Genomic DNA, 21,385 nt, shown 5'->3' on the forward strand with positions numbered 1-21,385 from the left:
GATATGCGGAAGTTAAAAAAAAAGTCCAAATAGAAACCCAGTTCTAGCTCAACAGCCTGTGTTCTGTACTCAAACACTGAGAATTCATTTCGTAAAGCCCAGAAGCTGGAAGTGATGGCGTACACCTTTAATCCCAGCACTCAGGAGATAAAGGCAATAGGATCTCTGTGAGTTCGAGGACAGCCTGGTCTCCAGAGCGGGGTTCCTCGACAGCTAGGGCTACAAAAACAAACACAAACAAACAAACAAACAAAAAAACAACACGGGAAACTCCTCGTACGTCTGAGCCCAGTCTTGAGCGCCCTGCACTGCCTGACTGCAGCCTGAGCCAGGCTGAGGGAGAACCTCGGCGGCACAGAAGACTCACGGAACCCAAAGGCAGAGCCTGCGTTTCCGGCGGAGCGCTCTCCCCCGCCTCTCCCGGAAACGGTGTCTGCCGCTTGGGTAACGGTGGCGGCGTGGGAGCAGCAATGGATCAGGAGGAGGCGGTAAGGACTTTGAGGATCCCGTGGAGGTCCAGCTTTACGTTCCCTAACTGAAAGGGCGGAGGACAGCCAGGGGGAGGAGGAGGAGCAGCGCGGGGAGGAGGAGTCGGCTGACGGCGGTGACCGCATAGGGGGCGGGGCACGGGGGCGGAGGCCGCGCGGGCAGGGGAACCGGGCTGCGTGTTGTGTCAGCCCTGGGTGCCGGTGAGGGTGGGTGGAGTGTTTGTGCACATGGGGCGTAGGCCAGGAGAAAGATGCAGCTGTGGGTTTGTAGGGTGGCCATCCCCATGGCTTATTCTGTCTGGAAGGGACCACGCAGCAAAGTTCCCTTTGACGCTGGCGTGGGTGAGGGAGAGCGGGACCTGGAACTGGGGATGCCTCCAGATAATCCCTGTAGTCTGTCTGGGGTACCGATTCCAGACCCCTACCGAAGACATTCCATGGCTGCGATGAAACACCATAAACAAGTTGGGGAGAAAAAGGTTTATTTGGCTTATACTTCCGTATCCACTGTTCATCATCTAAAGAGCAGGGAAGGAAACTGGAAGCAGGAGCTGTTGGGGAGCAGTGGAGGGGTGCTGCTTACTGGCTCATTTCTCATGATTTGCTCAGCCTGCCTCCCCATAGAACCCAGGGATAGCACCACCCACAATGTGTTGGACCCTCCCGCCATCAAACACTGATTAAGAAAATGCCTTACAGGCCAGCCTACAACTTGATCTTATGGAGGCATTTTACTTAATTGAGCATCTCTCCTCTCAGATGACCTTAGCTTGTGTCAAGTTGACACAAAACTATCCAGTACAAGTGCCCATACCTCAAAAGTGAGCAGGATGCCGTTGAACTTTTCATGTGCTTTTACCATGATAGGTATAGTCAGTAATTGACCCCCTAAGTCAAACACCAAAGAATTAGGAACCAGTTCTGTTTGTGTGCATTGGCAGAATAATGATAGGGGGTCTCACAGTAGATTCAGTAAATGTTAATAATATTTGTATTTATTACGCATGTAATGTATAGATAATAAGTTGATAAAACTGAAATTACAATCCATCACGATCCATCCATATAGACCACAGTCTATCCTTTTGCTTACTGTAGAACACCCCCACCTCCAGCACTCAGTTAAATGTCTAGAACACATACAGTTGAAACCCTTTATGTTGCTGGATGAATAAATCAAAACTTGAAACATCTGCCTCATGTTACATTCTCAGTGCCCCAAAGGAAAAGCCAACCGTGTGTTTAATCTTTGTATTTTTGTTTTGTCTATCCATACACTGGGTCATCTTTTCGCCCTCCACAATTCCAGGAAGGTTTCCTTAGGTCTTTTTTTTCCAATTTGGCCCTATCCATCTTTCATTCTTTGTTCTCTGCATATTTTTATAGATTTATGGAATAGTGACTGCATTTCATACTACTAAAGAGACTAAACTCTTCTTACTGTAGATATTGTCTGATGTATTTTTAGTTTTCTATAATTTTTTTTAAATGTGGGGGAACACTGGAAGTAGAACTTAGAGCCATGGGGTTTAAGATGTAGTGTGTTGTCCTGACAGTAACAGTTTTCCTGCCTTCTGTAGCAGGCGTTCACAGACCGCTGTTCACAGTGTGATGCTGTCTCCTGGGGCCTTACTGATGAAGGCAAATACTATTGTACTTCCTGCCACAATGTCACAGATGTAAGTAATGTGTCATTCACAAATTTTGCTTATGCTTTAAAATTGCAGTTTCACCTTGGTGTGTGGCCTTACTCCTAAAAAAGGAGTCTATTTTATCATTCATTCATGGCCAGATTCCAAGAATAGAAACAGTGTTAAGAGCAATGTCTTGGATTGTAAATCAGATTGGAGATAAAGTTTTAAAGTTATGTTGAGCCACATTTATAAACTAATGTTTCATATAGACTGTATGTGTATAGAAGGCTTTTGTTTTCTTGTTCATTTTATTTATTTATTTATTTATTTATTTATTTATTTGGTGTTTTTGAGACAGGGTTTCTCTATGTAACAACCTAGGCTGTCCTGGAACACCCTTTGTAGACCAGGCTGGCCTTGAACTCACGAGGTTATCTTGCCTCTGCCTCCTGAGTGCTAGGATTAAAGGTGTGTGCCACCACACCCAGCTGGAAGTATTTAACATTACACTTGAAAGATACTATTAGTTTGTAATGTGTTGTACTAGCTTAGAGATTTGGAAGGTGGAATGTTAGAATGATGGGAGACTGTTGGGAGTATTGGAAACATGCTTCATTATCACGTGTCTTTGTCTTTACAAACTACAAAGTACTTTCTCATTTATTATGTAATTCCTGCCTCACAACAACCTGTGAGATACAATGTTATGCACAGACAGACCAAGCAAGCAGGGCTCATGAATTGTTAGTCTTTGTTGTTTTAAGACAGGCTGGGCTCTAACTCAGAAATCCAGGAGAGCTGGGAATGAAGGCTTGCACCACCACACCTGACACCAGTTGAGTTAGCTTGCTAATGTTACAGGAGTGCAAAGATTTGGGGTAGGACTTGCACCTGACTCTTCTAACCCTATCACACCTCTTCTTTTCTCTTCTCTTCTTTTCTTTTTTCTTTCATTTTCTTTCTTCCTTCCTTTTTTTTTCTTTCTTTTTTTTCTTTTTTCTTTTTTTTTGGTTTTTCGAGACAGAGTTTCTCTGTGTAGCCTTGGCTGTCCTGGAGCTCTCTCTGTAGACCAGGCTGGTCTTGAACTCACAGTGATCCCCCTGCCTCTGCTTCCTGAGTGCTGGGATCACAGTCATGTGCCACCACCACCCAGCCACACCAGTTTCTTAAACTAGAGATTGTCACTCTGTGAGGCTGTCTCCACACTGGAAGTTCTAGGTCCTGTTCTGGTGAGCGCACCTTAGGGCAGTAAACAAAGTGTGGGAAGCCTGCTGCTGGACTAGCTAAACATGCTGGGGTTATTCTCCGTAGGAAAGGATTTGCTGGGCGTGCAGAGCTAGGAAGGAATAAGTACTGTCTTTAGCACTGGTTCAGAAAGCTAGTTGTTACCCAAGAGAGACTGCCCCAACATAGAGTGTGATAGAGGACTGATTTACCTTCCTCAGATAACTCAAAATCTGGACGAAACCCATAAGAAACATAGCTAATTTAGCTTGCAACTCAGTTACACAAGTGCTTTTCTAAAAAGATAAGTGTATGTATGGGTATGTGCATGTGAGTGCAGGTGCCTGCAGAGTCCAGCAGAGGGAGCTGGGTTTGGGATGGTTGTGAGCTGCTGTACATAGGTGTGGAAATTCAAGGGTTCTCTTGCAAGACTGCACATGCTCTGAGCCCTGAGCCATCTCACTAGCCCCATGGGTGTGTTTCCTGGAGCTGGTCTTCAATCTACAGCTCAGATGCTTCTTTGCTTCCATGTTACTCAGGATATTAGCAAGATGTATGTTTCACCAAAAACACTGGGGAATGATGGAGTGTGATCTCCTTGATCATGGTGATGGTCTCATGGAGACATGTCTCATCAAGACGTATAAATGCTTGTACCCAAATACACCAAATTGGACACTTGGAATGTATGCCATTTGTCCTCTGCTTTGATGCTCATTGAGGCTCTGTGGTTTAGTCAGTGTTAATTTCGTAGGGTAATTCAAATGTAAACAGAGAGAAGGAGCGGGATGCCATAATGGAAGAGATGGAGTCAGGGCACTATTTTTATAGGACTTGAACAGCTGTCACTAATGGCTGCTTTTAGTTCTGTCTTTGATGTTTCCTGGTTCTGATTAAGTCTATTACCGTCATTTGTAGCTTGAAAGAATATAATATTACTACCTAGTTTCATATTTAAGACTCTCAACCTAAGGGAATAAAGATGAACAATTCTTGAATGTGGGTGACAGTTTTTTCCTTTTCCTATTGTGCAAGGGCATGAGCTAGTGCTGTCTGTGTGCCAGGCAAGTGTCCTACTAACTACATCCCTGGCTGCACCATGATTTTGTGAAAGCCTGCGAACCTCGGAGTCTTCCCTCCACGCAACAGGCAACCCTGCCTGTTACCCGACTCCAGTTGTTGCTCTTGGCTCTCACTAACCCTGGCACAGTCAATGCATACAATAGCATACCGCTGTGCTTCCTGGAGTTGTGCAGGGTGGTGGTGTTGAAATTCAGTGGGTGAAGAGTGGCCAGTGAGTCAGTAGCCTGTGACAGGCGGAAGCTGTGGGACAGCTCTCCCGACTCTGCTTCTCTCCTTCCCCCCAGTTCCCCGTGTGTGACTCTTCAAGTTCGTGGCACTGTGTGCAGCCCAAGCAAAGCCTTACGAGTGGGAAGCTTCTTTCCTGGTGTGTTTTATTCAGGGAAAAGAATCTAAAGTCCTTCATCTGTCCAGTTTAGACAACATATTTTTTTTTTAACTCTTGTATTTAATAAAAAGTATGGGCCCAAAATATGTGAGTTTAGGAGATTTTATAAGAACAAGGCATATTCATTATAGGAAATTTGAAACCTGCAGGTGAAAGCCAAAATCACTAATATTCTCAGTATACATCCAGCAGCTTCGCTCAGCCTTGTGTCTGTGTGTATGGAGGGGAAAGGGAGACTTGCAAGCACCATCGAGCCTTTTGTCTCGATATTTTTAACTGTGCTGTTCTAAGAATTGCAGGTTTCTATTAAGAATGTAAATAGTCTACAATCTAACCATGAGAATGTTTAGCGTTTCCGAGTTTTTCTTTTATGTCCTAGATAATTCAAATGTAAAAGCCCCCTTCTCACCGCTTGCATGTTTTACCTTCTCACGGTGGCTAACTTAGTATATCATATATCTTTGAAAATAATATCTGCAGTCCAGAAAACTTGTTGGTGGAGGCATGTCTCTCATTCTGTGTTTCTTTGAGAAGGGCTTATGTAGCCCAGGCTGGCTCTTGGGGATTGACCTAGGGTTTAGACATGTTAGGTTGGCTAGGTTACTACACAGTCATGCCTTTCACTCTTATGAGGCTCACCCTGCTGGGGGTGATAGAGCCTGGAAACCCAGTGCTCAGAGGGCAGGCAGATCCCAGACCTGACGCTTGCCCAGACTTTCTGGAATCCCCTTCAAAAAAAACAAAGATAAGCTTCATTCTCTTAGACTTTTGGTTGTGAGCCTAGCCTTTAACAGCTGAGCCGTCTCTCCAGCCCTTCATTCTCAGTCTTTAAAATTAGAAAAGTATATTAATATCATTTATTTTTTTTTTAATTTTTACTTTTCTCCAGAAATAAGACTCAGTATTTTGTTTTTGGTTATAAGAAAGTCAGTCTAAGATAATTGCCCTTGGTGGTAGTTGTCATTGATCAGTTTGTTATAAATGGTACTAACCATTAACCATTTTAAAATTCTGTTTTGCTGAAAATAAAAAACAGTGCTTTTATTTTATCTTTTCTTTCTATTTTTTTTTTTTTTCCAGATAGGGTCTTACTTTGTAACCCTGTCTTGTCTGGAACTTTCTATGTAGACCAGGCTGGCCCTGCCTCTGATTCCCAAGTGCTGTGATTAAAGGTATAGCCCACACCCATGACAGTACTTTTGTAAGTGAAATCCTCTCTGAGTAATGTTCACATAACCGTGCTGAACATTACTGAGGGAATGCCATCCTCCTTGTGTGACAGGTATCAGCATGCATGGTGAGTCAGGGAGTTGGTTGTTTTGTTTTTGTTGTTGTTTACTTGCTTTGAGGGAGGCTCTTGTGTAGCACAGGCTGGCCTTAAACTCTTGAGCTTCCTGCCTTCACCTTCATAGTGCTAGGATTGCGGGTATGTGCCACTATCTGTAACCATAAATTGTTTTACTGTTAAAGTGTATTTTGCATGAATACAAAATTGAGTATATTTTATTTTTGGTCTTGTTTGAAAAGTTAATATAATTTTTAAATGGTTCCCCTTATTTTAAAAAATTTAAATAAAATTTATCTTTTAATACTTTCTTTTGTTTTGTTTTTGCTTTCAAGATAGGGTTTCACTGTGTAGCCCTGGATGTCCTTGAACTTATTTTGTAGACCAGGCTGGCCTCAAATTCAAAAAATCTGCTTGCCTCTGCATCTCAAATGCTGGGATTAAAGTCATACATCACCATGCCATGCTTTTAGAATTCATATTTATTTAAAATATAACTACACGGTTTAAAGTAAAGGTTTGTTTGGTTACTATGTAACTCACTCTTTTAGGAACCCCAAATTTTTTGAATGAAAAAGACTGACCATCATAGTGTGGTTTCACTGTCCTCTGTCAGTCATTCTCAGTTTGGGGCCTGGACACTGCCCAGAGCACACTTGGACTATGTCTCGGGGACCGCACTCTGTCTTTACCGCCTGTGTTTGTTTTCTGCAGCGATCTGAGGAAATTGTAAGTACCGCAGTCATTCCTAACACCAAGATCAACTCCATCAGCAGGGGGCTGAAAAAGAGAAGCAAGCACGGTGAGCACTAGCATGCACTTCAAGGCTCTGCTCCATCTTCCTTCATGGTTTGAGGACACGGAATGAATTTTACATAGATTCCAGACAGAATGCCAGCATTTTAAGCAGAAAATCTAAGTTACTAAATATAGATAAATAACAGAGGGTATGTTTAAGTACTAACATATATTCCTGTTTAACCTTTAGTAGTGACTTTAAAAGAAGAGATTATTTTATATATATGCATGTAGGTGTTTGTCTGCATGTATGTTTGTGTACCATGTGTGCAGCTTCCTTTAGAGGCCAGGGGACTGTGTTGGACTCCCTGGAACCAGAGTTACAGATGGTTGTGACCCACCCTGTAGGTGTTGGGAGCCACACCCAGGTCCTCTTTGAGAGCAGCCGTTGTTATTCATTGCTGAATCGTCTGCCTCTCTAGCCCAGTAGTGACTCTTTAGAGGCTAAAACCTGATTGATTTTTATTCAGTTTTATCACAGTAAAGTGTGGTTAATGGTAATTCATGTATATAAATCCTTAAAATGTATAGGGCTTAAATGTCTACAAAAAGTTGGATGCTTGCTGAGGTGTCTCATAGTCAATACCATAGTCATTGGCATGGTCACCTGTGAAAGGAGAATAGTCACACCATTGTTACATACAGTAGGAGAGTGCAGAGAGTTTAAAAGGCAACATTATCAGTTTCTAAGTGTGAGACAGGGTGTGGGAACCCTATGCATGCATACCACTTGAAGGGTCTAATCCCACTTAACTTGTGAATGCATCAGAGATTACAGGCCTTTTCTTATATCTGAGACTCTTCCCAGGAGGGAATTTGTTAGTCAGTGTGGGCAGGAGACTCTATGATATTCAGGTAAGTGAAAGAGGTTTGAGTCTTCCCAGTGTGCGGAGGAGTCACGTGGGAGTCAGTAACAGACTTCAGAAGCCATGCGTGAGAAATTTTGATAGAGTGATTTGAATGGGTTTCTGTATTTGTCTGGTAGTGGCAGGTGAAAAACAACGGTCTTCACCCATTGTAACATTTTCTCCAGCTGGTTGCTACCATAGCTAAACCTATGATTCTGACTGCTCTGACAGGTTTCTTTATGATCTCTTAGTGTTGTGAGGCTCACAGGAATAGTCTGTTTAAAATATTTAGGAGCTGGGAAGATGGATCCATCAGTGAAATACCTGACATACAAGCACTAGAGGTCAGATCAAACTTGTGTAAAAGCTGCTAATGTCAGCGTGCTTCTTGTAACCTCAGTTTTGGGAGGGATGAAGCTTACTGGCCAGCCATCCTGGCCAGATCCATGAGTTTCAGATTCACTGAGAGACCCCATTTAAAAACATGAAAATGGAAGTGCTGGAGAGCTGGCTCAGTGGTTAAGACCACTTGCTTTTCTGGGACCTTGGGTCACTTCTCAGCACCCACAGGGTGGCTCACAACCGTCTCTAATTTGAGTTCCAGGGGATCTGATCCCTTGTGGCTTCTATGGGCACCAGGCATGTATATGTGGTACCTATATGTCCATACACAGGAGATGAGATAATAGTAATTTAAAAATGCAGAGTGATGGAGGAAGACCCTGTCATTGATTATAGACCTACACACACCCGTATGTAGCCACATGCTACCCACCTACATGTGCACACACACACTAACAATTACAAACACTGCACACAATACCACATACACACACACACGCACACACACACACACACAAACTTAAAAAGGGAAAAATGAAATACTTAGGATATATCTGGTACCTAGGCACTACTAGTATGTATCAGATTTTTTTATTTTCCGTTTCCCTCTCTAAGCTGGAAACATTTTCACAAAAGCATAATGCTATTGCAAGTTTACTTTTTTTGTGCGGATTGCCCTTTCCTGACGCCTGGACATCATTTCTTGTATCTTGACATTTGTTTATTTGTTGACCAAAATATGTGTTGAAATGGAACTGAATAATCTGAATAACTGAATAATAATTATTCAGGGATATAGAGTCAAGGCGGATCTTTGTGAGTTCAAGGCCAGCCTGGTCTACAAAGCAAGTCCAGGTTAGTTAAGGCTACACAGAGAAAACCTGTCTCAAACAAAACAGACAAACACAAAACAAATCAAAAAAAGAAATGGAACAGAAAACTGGTGGATGCAGCAACCAAGTATTTCAATATAGGAATGTTTTGAGCACTGTAAAATACACATTTAAAAAAACCTAAATTTCTCCTGAAGAAACCTGATAAGCTAGGGTCAAATGAAAGGGGCAGGGATGAGATGAGGGAAGGAAGGTGGGATTAGAAGGGAATGAGGGAGCGGGCCACAGCTGGGATACAAAGTTAATAAACTGTAACTAATATTTAAAAAATAAAATAAAATAATTAAAAAAAAACAAGCTTAAATTTCACTGGATATGCTCAGGAGGCAGGAGTAGACAGATCTCTTTGATTTTAAACTCAGTCTATAGAGCGAGTTCCAGGATAGGCAGGGCTACAAACACACAAACAAAAAACCCAACAAAACAAAACAAAACAACAAAACCCCCAAAGAAGGCACACACACTCACACACAGCATATACAAACACACAAATAGACACACACAAACTGTACATACACCAAGTATATATACACAGACATACATAAAATATACAATCACACATAAAGAAAAGAAACTGAGGTACAAATACATGTACAAATACATGAGGTACCTGTCTGTTAGCCCATATCAACAGAGATTGTGTTGTGTAGAAGAAGCATAGTAAAGTATTAGTATGTGCATCTAAAGCTTGTTGTCTATCCTGTAGAGAAAGGCTGGGACTGGTGTGTGTGTGAAGGTTTCCAGTGCATCCTTTATCACCAAGCACAAGCCCTGGAGGCCCTGGGAGTAGGCCCAGAGCTAAAGGTAAGCAACATGTATCTACATGTTAGCTACTCATCCTTTGAAAAGTGAGTTTTGAACATCTAGGCATGGTGGTGCATGCCTGTAATCTCAGCACTCAGGAGGCAGAGGCCAGGTGGATCTTTGTGAGTTCAAGGCCAGCCTGGTCTACAGAGTGAGTTCCAGGATAGGCAGGATTACACACAAACAAACAAATAAAATAAAATAATAGAATAGAATAGAATAGAATAGAATAGAATAGAATAGAATAGAATAGAAGAGTAGAAGAATAGAATAAAGTAAAAGTAAGGTTTGAGTGGACCTGAGAAGAAAGTAGTAGCAACAGCCTGGGCTCTGCCCTGACCAGGAGTGTCATTGCACATAAATTGTTTCATTTTGTGATCCTGAGTGTGTAAAAGGATAGGTTCCATGGCTGTCTTGAATACTTTTCCTAACACCAAGATTAGAAATGTATCTTGAGGTCTGTGTTTAGGAACATTTATTTATTTAGGTCTCCCATGTACCTGATAAGGGAAAGCAGATGAGACGGTGTTTAGATTGGGGGTGATCTGTAAAGTGTGGGAGCTTGTATGTACATGTGCCTGTGAATGTGTCATCATAATGTTCACCACTTGCTTTCCTTCCACCTTAGAATGAAGTTTTACACAATTTTTGGAAGCGCTACCTTCAGAAGAGCAAGCAGGCCTATTGTAAGAACCCAGTTCGGCCAAGTAGAAGAAAAGCCAAGGTGAGCCATGGAGCCTGACAGTGTGGCAGAGACAAAGGTAGTGTTTGTGGCTGCTTGAGTCTGACTATGGTGTTTGTCTGTGGATTTCCAGGGAAGAGGCTTCTGATGCAGTTCAGAATGACCTAGGCTACTAAACTAGTTGTAACATAAAGGAATTAAAATTTATCTTCCTTTTGAAAGTTTTCATTTGTTTGTTTTGGTTTATTTATTTATTTATTTTGAGTCAGGATCTCACTTCATAGTCTAGGCTGACCTTGAACTATTGGTAATCCTCCTGCCTCAGCCTTTCAAGAGCTAGAATTATATCCAGATCATTTTATAGAGAGAACTTTAAGGAATTTCTTATTTGCTTTGCAGCATTGGGGTCAAACTCACAAGCTAGGAAAGCTCTGTGTCTCTGAGCTCCATCTTGTCATTTGGCTATTTAGTTTGTGGGGTTCATTTGTCTTCATTTTAATTGTTAGAATTTTTTGCATATGCTATTTCTATTATGATGATGATGACTTTTTTGAGATAGGACCTTATTATTTATCTCTGGATGGCCTTAACTCAGAGATCCACTGCCTTTGCCTCCCAAGTGCTGTGATTAAAGGCAAGTGCCACCACCTGGCTTATTTTATTTTATTTTGAGCAGGGTCTTATGTACCCTAGGCCAGTCTTGCTGTGTAGTCAAGAATGACCTTGACTTGCCTCCACCTCCCAAGTGCTAGATTGACAGACATAAGCTATGGTGCCCTGTTTATTTGCAGAGGACTAAACCAAGGGTTTTGTCCATACCAGGCAAGCATTCTACCAACTGAGCTACATCCCCAAGCCCTGCATATACTCCTTTCACTTGGCATTCCTGCTACTTTTCCTGACATTTTAATATTCAGCCCCCTTATTTTCTCGTCTCAGAAGCTTTGACATGAAAGAAAGTCAATCTGGGTGCCTGTCAGAGGTGCTTTGTCTTCGAGCAGTTCTGAATTGCTTCATAAGTGCTGTGGAGCAAAGAACAGTTCCATTGCTAAGAAAGGCAAGTGTCCTGACCACAGATGTGGTCTGGTGAGTGGCAGCACCTCCAGGGCCCAGATGAGGGTATGAGTCCACGTGACTCACATTTGCTAGAAACTTGGGAGCCTGGCCCAGCATTTCCTTGTTTGGTCAGGTCCTCATAAGTCTGTACGTAAAGGTCAGTGACCCATGACTGAGAAGCTGGTGTCAAGATGAAAGGAATAGGTTACAGAGGTGAGCAAAGGAGGGGCCTCTGAGCTGCACATGCGTCCTCTGTGGTAAGGAACGAGTCCTCGGGATGAGGTTAGAGTAGTCAGATCATGCAGACATAGTTAGGGGAATGACCTAAGGAATGTCCCCCTTAAATAGGAGATGATGAACTTAAACCAGCTCCTGAAACTAATTTGAGTTAACTGGAGAAAGGAGACATTTGATGATGATAAAGTTATGGAGCACTAACCTGACTGGATACAGGAGCCACATGTTTGCCCAGAAAGCAAAAGGTGCTGCATAGTGTTATAGTGACTCTCTTAAAGGAAAAAGGACTATTCAAAGTATTAAGACCGTGACCTTCAAATCTCATGTTGGTGTTTGTGGTTGCCTTTGTGTACTGGGATGTTGCCTAGTGCATGGAAAACAGGAATGAGAACCTGGGTTTCTCTGTGACACTTTAATCTCTTTAGACTAACTGAAAACTTACAGTCAGAAGTTTTATTTGTGTGAGTGAACACCTGGGTTGACAGTGTCACACTAAGTCCTGGTAAATAATTAAGAAGTGAAAGAGGAAGATAATCATATAATTTCTGTCACCCAAGTACAGCAAGTCCCTTTTTCAAAAGGGAGAGAAAATTACATTTTAAATTAGAAATGGGTTTGGGTTGTTCTCACAGAGAACTTGCCTAGCAGTGTCAGACCACAGGTTCTACCCTCAGAAATGTAGGTACCTCAGTAAGGCTGCAAAGCTTTCTTAGAGCTTTGGATGCAGCTATTCCAAGAATTAGAGTGGCCTGTATCTGAATCGGGTCCTACAACTTTTGAGCTGTGGATAACGACTGGAAACTTTCAAAACAAGCATACAAATGTGTATAATGGGGCATTGGGAAGGGAGTTATGTTATGTAACCCAGAATGCCCATGGAGAACTTCCCAGTGAGATGAAGGGGCTCTGGGCATTGAGATTAACATGATGTGAGGAAGAGAAGAAATGCTGACCTTCAAGCCTCTCTGGGACCAACAGTCCAAGCCTACAGAGTGGTAGTGGGGTGGGCCCGAAAGAACACAGGAGATGTAAGTGGTAAGGCTGTAGAAGAGCTTTGGAGATAGAGCCAACAGGACTTCCTGATGGTCTAGATGTGGGGTGTGGGAGGCAGGAGTCAAGGATGATTGTGAGATTTTTGGCCTAAGCAGCTGGAAGGAAAGAATTGCCATACACTGACAGGGCAGGTGGGACCCAAAGATCAGGGTTAGGTTTGAGACAGCTGTTAGACATCCAGGAAGAAATGTTACATATGTAGTGAGACAGATGAGTCTGCAGTTAAAGATAGGAGGTCAAGGGCTGGAGAGATGGCTCAGCAGTTAAGAGCACTGGCTGCTCTTTCAGAGGTCCTGAGTTCAATTCCCAGCACCCATATGGTGGCTCACAACCATCTATAGTGAAATCCGATTCCTTCTTCTGGTATGCATGAAAACAGAGCACTTATAGCATACAATAAATAAATAAATTAGAAAGGTTTATTATAAAAAAATAGAAATATAAAACTGCCAGTTTTATATGATGCATTATAATCATCAAATCTAAAATGTTGTTTATAAGAATGTCCCTTCCTCTTTTAGAGACAAGGTCTTAGGCAGTCTCTGCTGGCCTCAGACTCAATATGTAGCTGAGGATGACCTTGAGCTTCTAACCCTCCCGTCTCTACTTGCTGGGATTACAGGCATCCATTACCACACATAGTTTGTGCAGTGCTGGGGATTGATTCCAGGGCTTCATGCACACTAGGCAAGCATCCTACCCTGAGCTACAGCTTCTAACAGTGTCTTAGTTAGGGCTTCTACTGCAGTGATAAACACAATGATTGGCAGCAGCTTGGGAGGAGAGGGTTTATTTTGCTTATACTTCCACATCACAGTCCACCAGTGAAGGAGGTCAGGCTGGGAACTTGGAGGCACACACTACGGAGGAGTGGCTTCATGGCTTGTTCAACCTACTTCCCTTTTGTTGTTATTTGTTTCACATGGAACATGTTCGCACTCTCTATGTGGCTTCAAGCCACCAGGACACAAGGCAGCTCCAGCACCCTTCATCTTTCCTCAGTTCCTCTGATGAAGAATGTGACTTTCAGGATGACACGCTACTTACAGAGCTTTCCCTTCCCCAGAACTCTCCAGTAGCCCGAATGCAGCGTATCAGTGATAGGAGCAGCTCCAGCCTTGTGCTTGTAGCACTCACCTGTGTCCGCTCACTGAGCAGTGGCCGCAGTTTATCCAGGTTGACAGTTGGGTAGAAGCTCTGGTTTTTCTTTAAGTGAATGCCTCAGACCAACTTTCCCAAAGTAACCTGGATGACATTTGTAGACATTGTCCCTGTGGTGATGCATGCCTCCGGCATTCTCCTGCCTCGGGTGCTTGCGGTGCTTCATGATGCAGCTGTAACCCACAAGGCCCTGGAGTTTCCAGGACTTCCTTAATCTGGATGGCATGTCAGCAGCTGAAAGGAAAAAAGGAGGCGTCCCTTGCGTCTCCCAGCCTACTTTCCTATATACCCAGGACCACCTGCCCAGGGGTAGCACTGCCCACAATGGGTTGGACCCTCCCATATCACTCATTTTTAAACTGCACAACATGCTTGCCATCTCGTTGGGCATTTTCTCAGTTGAAATTCTTCCTTAATGACTCTAACTTGGGTTAAGTTGACATAAAACTAGCCAGCACACCAAGATATTTCAACGTTGTAAGTACCCTTAAGAAAAGAAAGCTGTGAGTTAAACTGACATGCTAATGATTGTAAGAGTCACCTGAATTTCAGGGATGTTAAAATGTGGGGTAGGTACATCCTAGAAGTAAAATACAGTAGCTATGATTGAAAACCCTAAGTTTGGTGGATGTCACCAAAAGACAGACACAGAAGAGGACTAAAAACCTGAGCTTTAGGCCTTCCAAGTGTCATCTTAGAGGTGTACTTCCTCCATCTGCTAATCTAGGCCTAGTCCTGGAAGCTTCTAGCCTCCATACAATCTGACCTAGGCCTGGAATGTTTTCAGCCTCTGAATAAGCTCACCCTTTCTTGTTCTTAGCTCTGGCTGGCTGGTTCAACTTAGCTGTTCTGGCTCAAACTCCTCTCCAAGCTGACTGATTCAAACTGGCTTCTCCTAGCCTCTGAATTGGCCTCACTATAGCAATCTGTTTTAATCTGGCACCTTCCTGTTCTCTGGCTCATTTTATCTTCACCTGAGTCTAGTTTGTTCTCTCTCTGCAACCTGTCTATTACTGTCCCAGTAAAACTGCCTCCTCTCTTCATTCTCTGTGGCAGTCCCTTAAGTAGCTTTCCTTTTTCCTCTTTTCTTGTGAGAGTTGGGTATATCCTGTTCTGTCAGATCTTTCTCTGATTTGTCACTTTGTCTGCTACTCAGTTAGACATTACTTTCCAACATGGGTGCTTCCTTCTACAACCTAACTTTACCTTCATTGTTTGAAATTGAAGGAGTGTATCACCATGCCTGGATCTAAGCTTTTCTTACCTGAAATTTGCTCTGTACCAGGCTGGCCTTAAACTCAGAGATCTGCTTGCTTCTGTATCCTGAGATTAAAGGCTCGTGCCACCACTGCCTGGCTTGTCTGCATTTTAGCCAGATCACACAGAGGTTCTTGGATGATCTCTTGCCAGAGCAGCCATGTTTTGAATTAAAATTCTTCTACAGAGTACTATTGGGTAACAGTTCCCTAGAGAGGCTTCCCAGGTGTGGAGTATCTGAGACCCTGCCAGTTTGCTAGGGCAATGATGAACAGCAGCTGTTTAGAGCCACAGACGTTACCTTTCCAACTCAAGCAGTTTCTGTTTCTGTTATCTCATGAACAGGTATTGGAAGACAGTCTGCAGGGTTCAGACTGGTGCAGTGATCTTGAGCTGCTAAGTGACACCACCTGTCCCTTTGAAAGTGGAACAGAACTCCAGTCTGACCCCCAGATTCCAAAGTCTTTCCCTGCCACCAAAGGATCACCAAAATCAGGTAAAAAGGAGAAGCAATCTACTTAGAATATGTAAAAAAAAAAAAAATGTATTTATTGTGTGTGTATAAGAATGCACATGCGTGACAGCCATTGGCTGCTCTCATAGAGGATCTGGTTTCGATTCTCCATTTCTCGGGGATCTGGTATCCCCTCCTGCCCTCTGCAGGTACCAGACATGAAGGTGGTACATACACACATACAGACACACATGCACAGAAATAAAAAATAAATATTTTAAAAAATGATGATTTCAAGCTGGGTGCGGTGGCACACCTGTAATCCCAGCACTCCAGGAGGCAGAGGCAGGCAGATCTCTGTGAGTTCAAGCCTGGTCTACAAATGGAGTCCAGGACAGCCAAGTGTGTTCACATATGTAGAGAGAAATGCAAAGTTTTTTGTTTTGTTTTGGCTAAGGGGATATATAAATGAGTTTATGTTATTTTGAACTTTTTTTTCAAGAGAGGGTTTCTCTATGTAGTCCTGGCTTCCTGGAACTCATTCTTTAGGCCAGACTGGCCTCAAGCTCACAGAGACCCGCCTGCCTCTGCCTCCCAAGTGCTGGGATCACAGGTGTGCACCACCGTGTGCCCCAGTGCTCCCCTAAAAGGTAAGATTTTAAGTGCACATAATTCAGATAGTTTTCCATGTTGTTAAAAAGAATCACAAAAAAGAGAAATTAGTCTACTGTTTTCACAAATGTTCTGTTCATAAGACATGTTCATTTTCAACATTCATTTAGTAAAATACAAAGTAAGAATTCCTAGGTAGTGTAGCAGAAAGGAACTAGCATGGTAGAGCCATAATGAGACCTGTTGCTTTCACTGTAAGGGTCCTGCCACTGCAAAAGAGATTCTTCTAGAAGCAGGACACACACACACACACACACACACACACACACTCACCCTTGTTTGCAGTTGCTCTCCAGGAAGTGTTGCTGGGTACTCTTGGGGAACAGTTCCCCAGAAAGGCCTAGTATTACATCTTGACTTCTAATTTGGAATATTGTTTCCAAAGTTACCACTGTGGGGCCAATGGTATGGCTTGGCAGGCTAAGGCACTAGCCACAATCTCTTGACAGCCCAGGACCCACACGGTGGAAGAAGAGAATCTGAGTCCTGAAAGTTGTTCTCTGAGCTCTACATGTGTGTGTTGTGGCACACACACACAGAGACACACAGACACACTCAGAGATGGACAGACAGACAGACAGACAGACACACACACACACACACACACACACACACACACACACACACACAGGCTCCTCCTCATTGCTGCTGGCATGTTGGGATTTCCCCTCAAGGTAGAATTCGTCGGCTTTCTGCTCAGATCTCACCTTCTTAAAGAGGTCTTTCTGACCACCTGTTCAACAGAGCCATGCTGCCCCCTTCTCACCTTGATGCTCCTGCATTGCTGCTTTCCTGGATAGCACTTTTCTCTGTCCATTGTAATTTTTGTTGATTACTTTTGGTGTGAATTACAGGAGAGGTGAGACACAGTTCACTGTCATTTCCCCAGGCTTAGGGGAGTGGCACAAGGAGTGAGATAGATTCCTGTCTGTAGAATGAACAGAGTGTCAGAGGGCACCTGAGGGTGGACAGGGAGAAAGTGCTGCTTTCTTATCCAAGGGGTTTGGGAGAGGCCTATCTGCCAGGGACTTACACACTTGCACTTTTCTCTGTGATTGTTCATCCATTTATTTTTAAAATAGTTTGTTTTCAATATTTAAAAATGTATATCTCTTTTCAGAATCTCATTCCACCCACTCTCACGGATAACCCTAATCGCCTGTTTGCCTGGTTTCCTTCTGGAGCCTTCATTGACCGTCGTTGCTAGATTGTCTATGCGAACTGAATCAGTTATAATCTACTTTAAATGCCTACTGTTTTGTTACTCATTTTTCTTTCTTTCTTTCTTTCTTTTAAATCTCGCTGTGTATGAGCAGCGTATGTCTGCTCTGGATCTGTGGATGGAGTGGAGTACTCAGAGTGGAAGGAGAAGGGGATCGTGAAGATGACTGTGCCCCGGACACTTGCTCTCTGCTACCTGTCCTTGCTCTGGCAGAGAGAAACAATTACTCTTTCAGACCTTTTGAGGTAAGCGGAACTTACTTCCTGATCATTTCTTCCTGGTTATCGATGTGAACTTAGAACAGTCTTTGGATATTCTTAATTTTACAAGAAAGCCTAAAATGAGGAAAGACCTGGAAAGCTTTGATAGTACATGGGTTACTTTTCTCATTGTTGTGACTAAGAACCTGAGAAAAGCAACTAACTTAAAAGAGGAAAGATTTGCGTTGACTTGTGGTTTAAGGGGATACAGTCCACCATGTGGGTGGTGGTGGGCAGCTCACTCACATTAGATCAGGAAGTAGAGAAAGGGGAATGCTACTGCTTTTACTCAGTTTCCCTTATATTCAGTCCAGGATCCCAGGCCCTGGGATGACGCCACCTGCATTCAGGGTGGATTGTCCCATAGCTAACTCTTTCTGGAAACGTTTCTGTAGACATGCCTGAGGGTTATATGTCTCCTAGGTTATTTCAAGTCCAATCAAGCTGACAGTGATCAGTAATCACTGTGTGTGGCTTGGGTTCTAATTCTTAAACTTAATTCGCCTTAAGTTTAATAATTTGAGTTTTTACTGACATAGTGGAAATTGTAGCAAGTACTTCACATGAGATATTAGAAAGTTAATTATCTAATGTAGATAAAATACTTTAAAGAGAAAATGACATTAATATTCCTATGTAGAAATCTTAAGTATTTTTCTAAGAAAAGATGAACAGGGAATCTTTTACTAACAAAGTAGCTATTAGTAGTTATGAGAAACCATGATGTTGTAAAAACTAAACTATAGGCAGCCTGTGTTAACTTATTAGGAAGAGTTGATATCAAAACTAAAGAAAGACCCTGTTATAGTGGTAATAAACATTTACATATTTCAAGGTAGTATAGAGAATTTTAAACAGGAAGAGTGGTCTAAGGAAGTAGACATTTGAGTTAAAGCCCGCTGCAGTATCAGGGTTGATAACTAACAAGCTGAGTATACAAGAATCAGTCATTTACTAGGCAGACCAAAAATGTTTATTCTCCTTTTCCTTTATGTGTGTTGTTAATAATGGCAGTGAGTTTAACCGGCATATGGAATGCTTACAAGGCACGAGTTTGAAGCCACATTTCTGGTTCTGCCAATTCATTACCACATGACATGACATTGAGCAAGTCTGTAAATGTTTCTCTGCTGCTTTCTTCTAGGTAAAATGGGTCTGTAGTAGTAATGGCACCTTAGGGTTGTAAGTGCTTCGGCCCTTGGCATTGTGGGAGCACTTAGAGCAGTCTCTGGAGCATCAGGAGAGCTCTGGCTAGTCAGGATTGTTCAGTTTCCATCCTCACCATTATCGCTATCATCATCATCACCATCGACACTTGGCCTTTTATTAAACAGAATGCCTCTAGTAAATGATGATAGTGCCTTTGATTGGGCATATTAACCAAATAACAAAGTTTTTTCTCAGGTGTGATCAGCTGCATACAGACCACTCGTGGTTCTGTGAACTTTACTCCGAGTTGAATGTTGCCTGCTTTGTGCCTTCACTAGATGACATCATCTTCTCCCAAGACTCTAATTATTATCTGTATGCTGATGACTCCTGACTATCACCAGCCCAGGCTTGTCTACTGAGGGCCAGACCGTATATTCATCTGTATATATATATTCATCTGGACATGACTACTTGATGTCTTTATGGTTAAAATCAGTATGACTAACAAGTGCCTCACCATCTGTCTCCTTGGTCCTGCTCTTCTCCAGTGTTCTTAGCACATGCTGTGGACCCTAGTGTTGTCTGTGGGGAAGCCTGGCGCTTCTCCTGGACTCTTTCTTTGCTCTATGTAGACAGCCTGTCCTTATGCCCTGTCACTTATGCTTCCAATACAACTCTGTAGCTCATTCTTCCCTCCGTGCCTTACCTCACCTGGATTGATTGCTTACAGATTTCTTAACTGAGCTCTGTCTTGGTCTTGTCATTCTTATCCATCTTCCAGTTGATAATCAGAGGGTCTTTCAAAAAGATCCGTAATCGTAAGAACCTCATAGTGTCTTCAGAGCTGGTTCAAGGGGCCAGTTGTTCCAGGGCAGTCTGCAAGTGGGCAACAGAACTCTCCCAGAGATTTAACGATGAGAGAAAGTGCTTCTCTGAAGCTTTCCTCAGAAGAATACTGTTGTGCTTGAAACAGGCAGCCCCAGCCCTCAGTTCCTCTCTTGCTCACTCTTCAGTCTGCCTGTCCTCCCCCACACAGGTGACTTCTGAAATGCCTTCAAAGAGACTGGAGTGCAGATTGGAAGATTAGCTAGAGGGCTGTCACTGTGCTCCTTGGGGCATACAAGCTGGGGACAGAGCTGAGTTGCTTGGGGCGGTAGAACAAGGGGCTGTCACTACTGCTCCCCGTGCTCTGCTTTTCCCCCAGAAAGAGCTTCAAGTCAGATCCACAACCTGTCCCTCTTGACCAGCACCTCCAGCTTTGTCTGGGGACTGCAGGAGTCAGACTCTGGGCTGGGGCCTGTTTATCTCTTCTAAATAACCCTCCAGGAGGTTCTTCAGGGTGTTACAGTCTCGGAGTGGCTACTAGCTTTGAGAAGCTAAAAATCTATGGTCTGCAGGAGGCGGTTAGTCTGGCTGGAATACATATCTGCCCATCTGCCAGTTCTTTCTCTTCTTTTTTTTTTTTTTTTTTTTGAGACGGGGTCACTCACTGCTCACTGAGTGGCCCTGCTGGCTGGCCTTTAATTCAAAGACCTGCCTGTCTACCTCCAGGTGTGTGTTACCACGCCTAGCCCTGCATATTTTACCATTGATTGTAAGCTGTGGTTTCCTTATTTATCTTTAGAGCAGCATCATAGGCTTTAGGATTAATTCCTCTCCCTTCACATTTACTATAAAGGACCCTCCCTACTAGCAGTAACCATAGAAGCTAACAACAGCCAACATTTATCGTACAAATATTTGTTGACCATCTGCTGTACTTCCACAGTGTTCTAGAGTTTAGACCCTTGGGAAGCATGTAAGTCAAGTTCCCACTCTCATGAGGTTGAAGACTAGAGGGGAAAGAGATGAACATGAATAAAGGGGAAACTGATGAGTCACGCAAGTGCAGACCAGAAAGCTTACCTGGACAGCTGCTTTCCATGATAACAAAGGGATCTGAGCTGTGCCTAGAGTCAAAGAGCAGCCAACCTGGGAGATCCCAGCATTCCAGGTAGAGAGGGGTGCCAGCCCTCAGCAGGAGTGGGCTCTGTTTGAGCCAGGAGTAGAAAGTGAGGAGTGGCCTGGAGGAAGAGAACTGGTGGAGAGATGGGTGGAGGAGTGGGGGGAGGGGGAGGGCACACATACACTGAGAAGTGGGTCAGACAGAGGTGAGTCTTTGAGTCTCTGAAAGCCATGCTGGGGTCAGGAAGTTTTTTGCCTTTAAAAATTTTGTTTGACACTTTCATATGTATGTGTATATAATAAATGTTAGTTCTTTTTACTTCCAGTTCTCTCATTCCTTACAAATTAAAAGTACTAAAGTATAATTTACATATGATAAAAGTCTCAACCATTAAGAATATGCAGTCCCTTAGGGTTCCAGAGATGGCTCAGTGATTAAGAGTACTTCCTG

General features: G+C 43.1%; 1 protein-coding gene across 2 annotated transcripts in view; it reads left to right on the forward strand.

Moving 5' to 3' along the window:
- The first annotated feature begins 393 nt into the window (after positions 1 to 393).
- Positions 394 to 21,385, forward strand: part of Taf1b (TATA-box binding protein associated factor, RNA polymerase I subunit B) — a 63,087-nt gene continuing 42,095 nt past the window's right edge. The window contains exons 1-7 of one of the 2 annotated variants that reach the window (XM_021661589.2): positions 394 to 488; positions 2,072 to 2,167; positions 6,814 to 6,901; positions 9,687 to 9,784; positions 10,413 to 10,508; positions 15,576 to 15,726; positions 17,673 to 17,823. In XM_021661589.2, coding sequence (XP_021517264.1) covers positions 471 to 488; positions 2,072 to 2,167; positions 6,814 to 6,901; positions 9,687 to 9,784; positions 10,413 to 10,508; positions 15,576 to 15,726; positions 17,673 to 17,823 — 698 coding nt within the window. In that variant the 5' untranslated portion in view covers positions 394 to 470. Of the gene's footprint in view, positions 489 to 2,068; positions 2,168 to 6,813; positions 6,902 to 9,686; positions 9,785 to 10,412; positions 10,509 to 15,575; positions 15,727 to 17,672; positions 17,824 to 21,385 lie in introns of both variants that reach the window. The other variant, XM_021661580.2, reaches the window with a different exon arrangement.

Source organism: Meriones unguiculatus, chromosome 1 (genome assembly GCF_030254825.1).
Source record: "Meriones unguiculatus strain TT.TT164.6M chromosome 1, Bangor_MerUng_6.1, whole genome shotgun sequence".
Lineage (NCBI taxonomy): Eukaryota > Metazoa > Chordata > Mammalia > Rodentia > Muridae > Meriones > Meriones unguiculatus.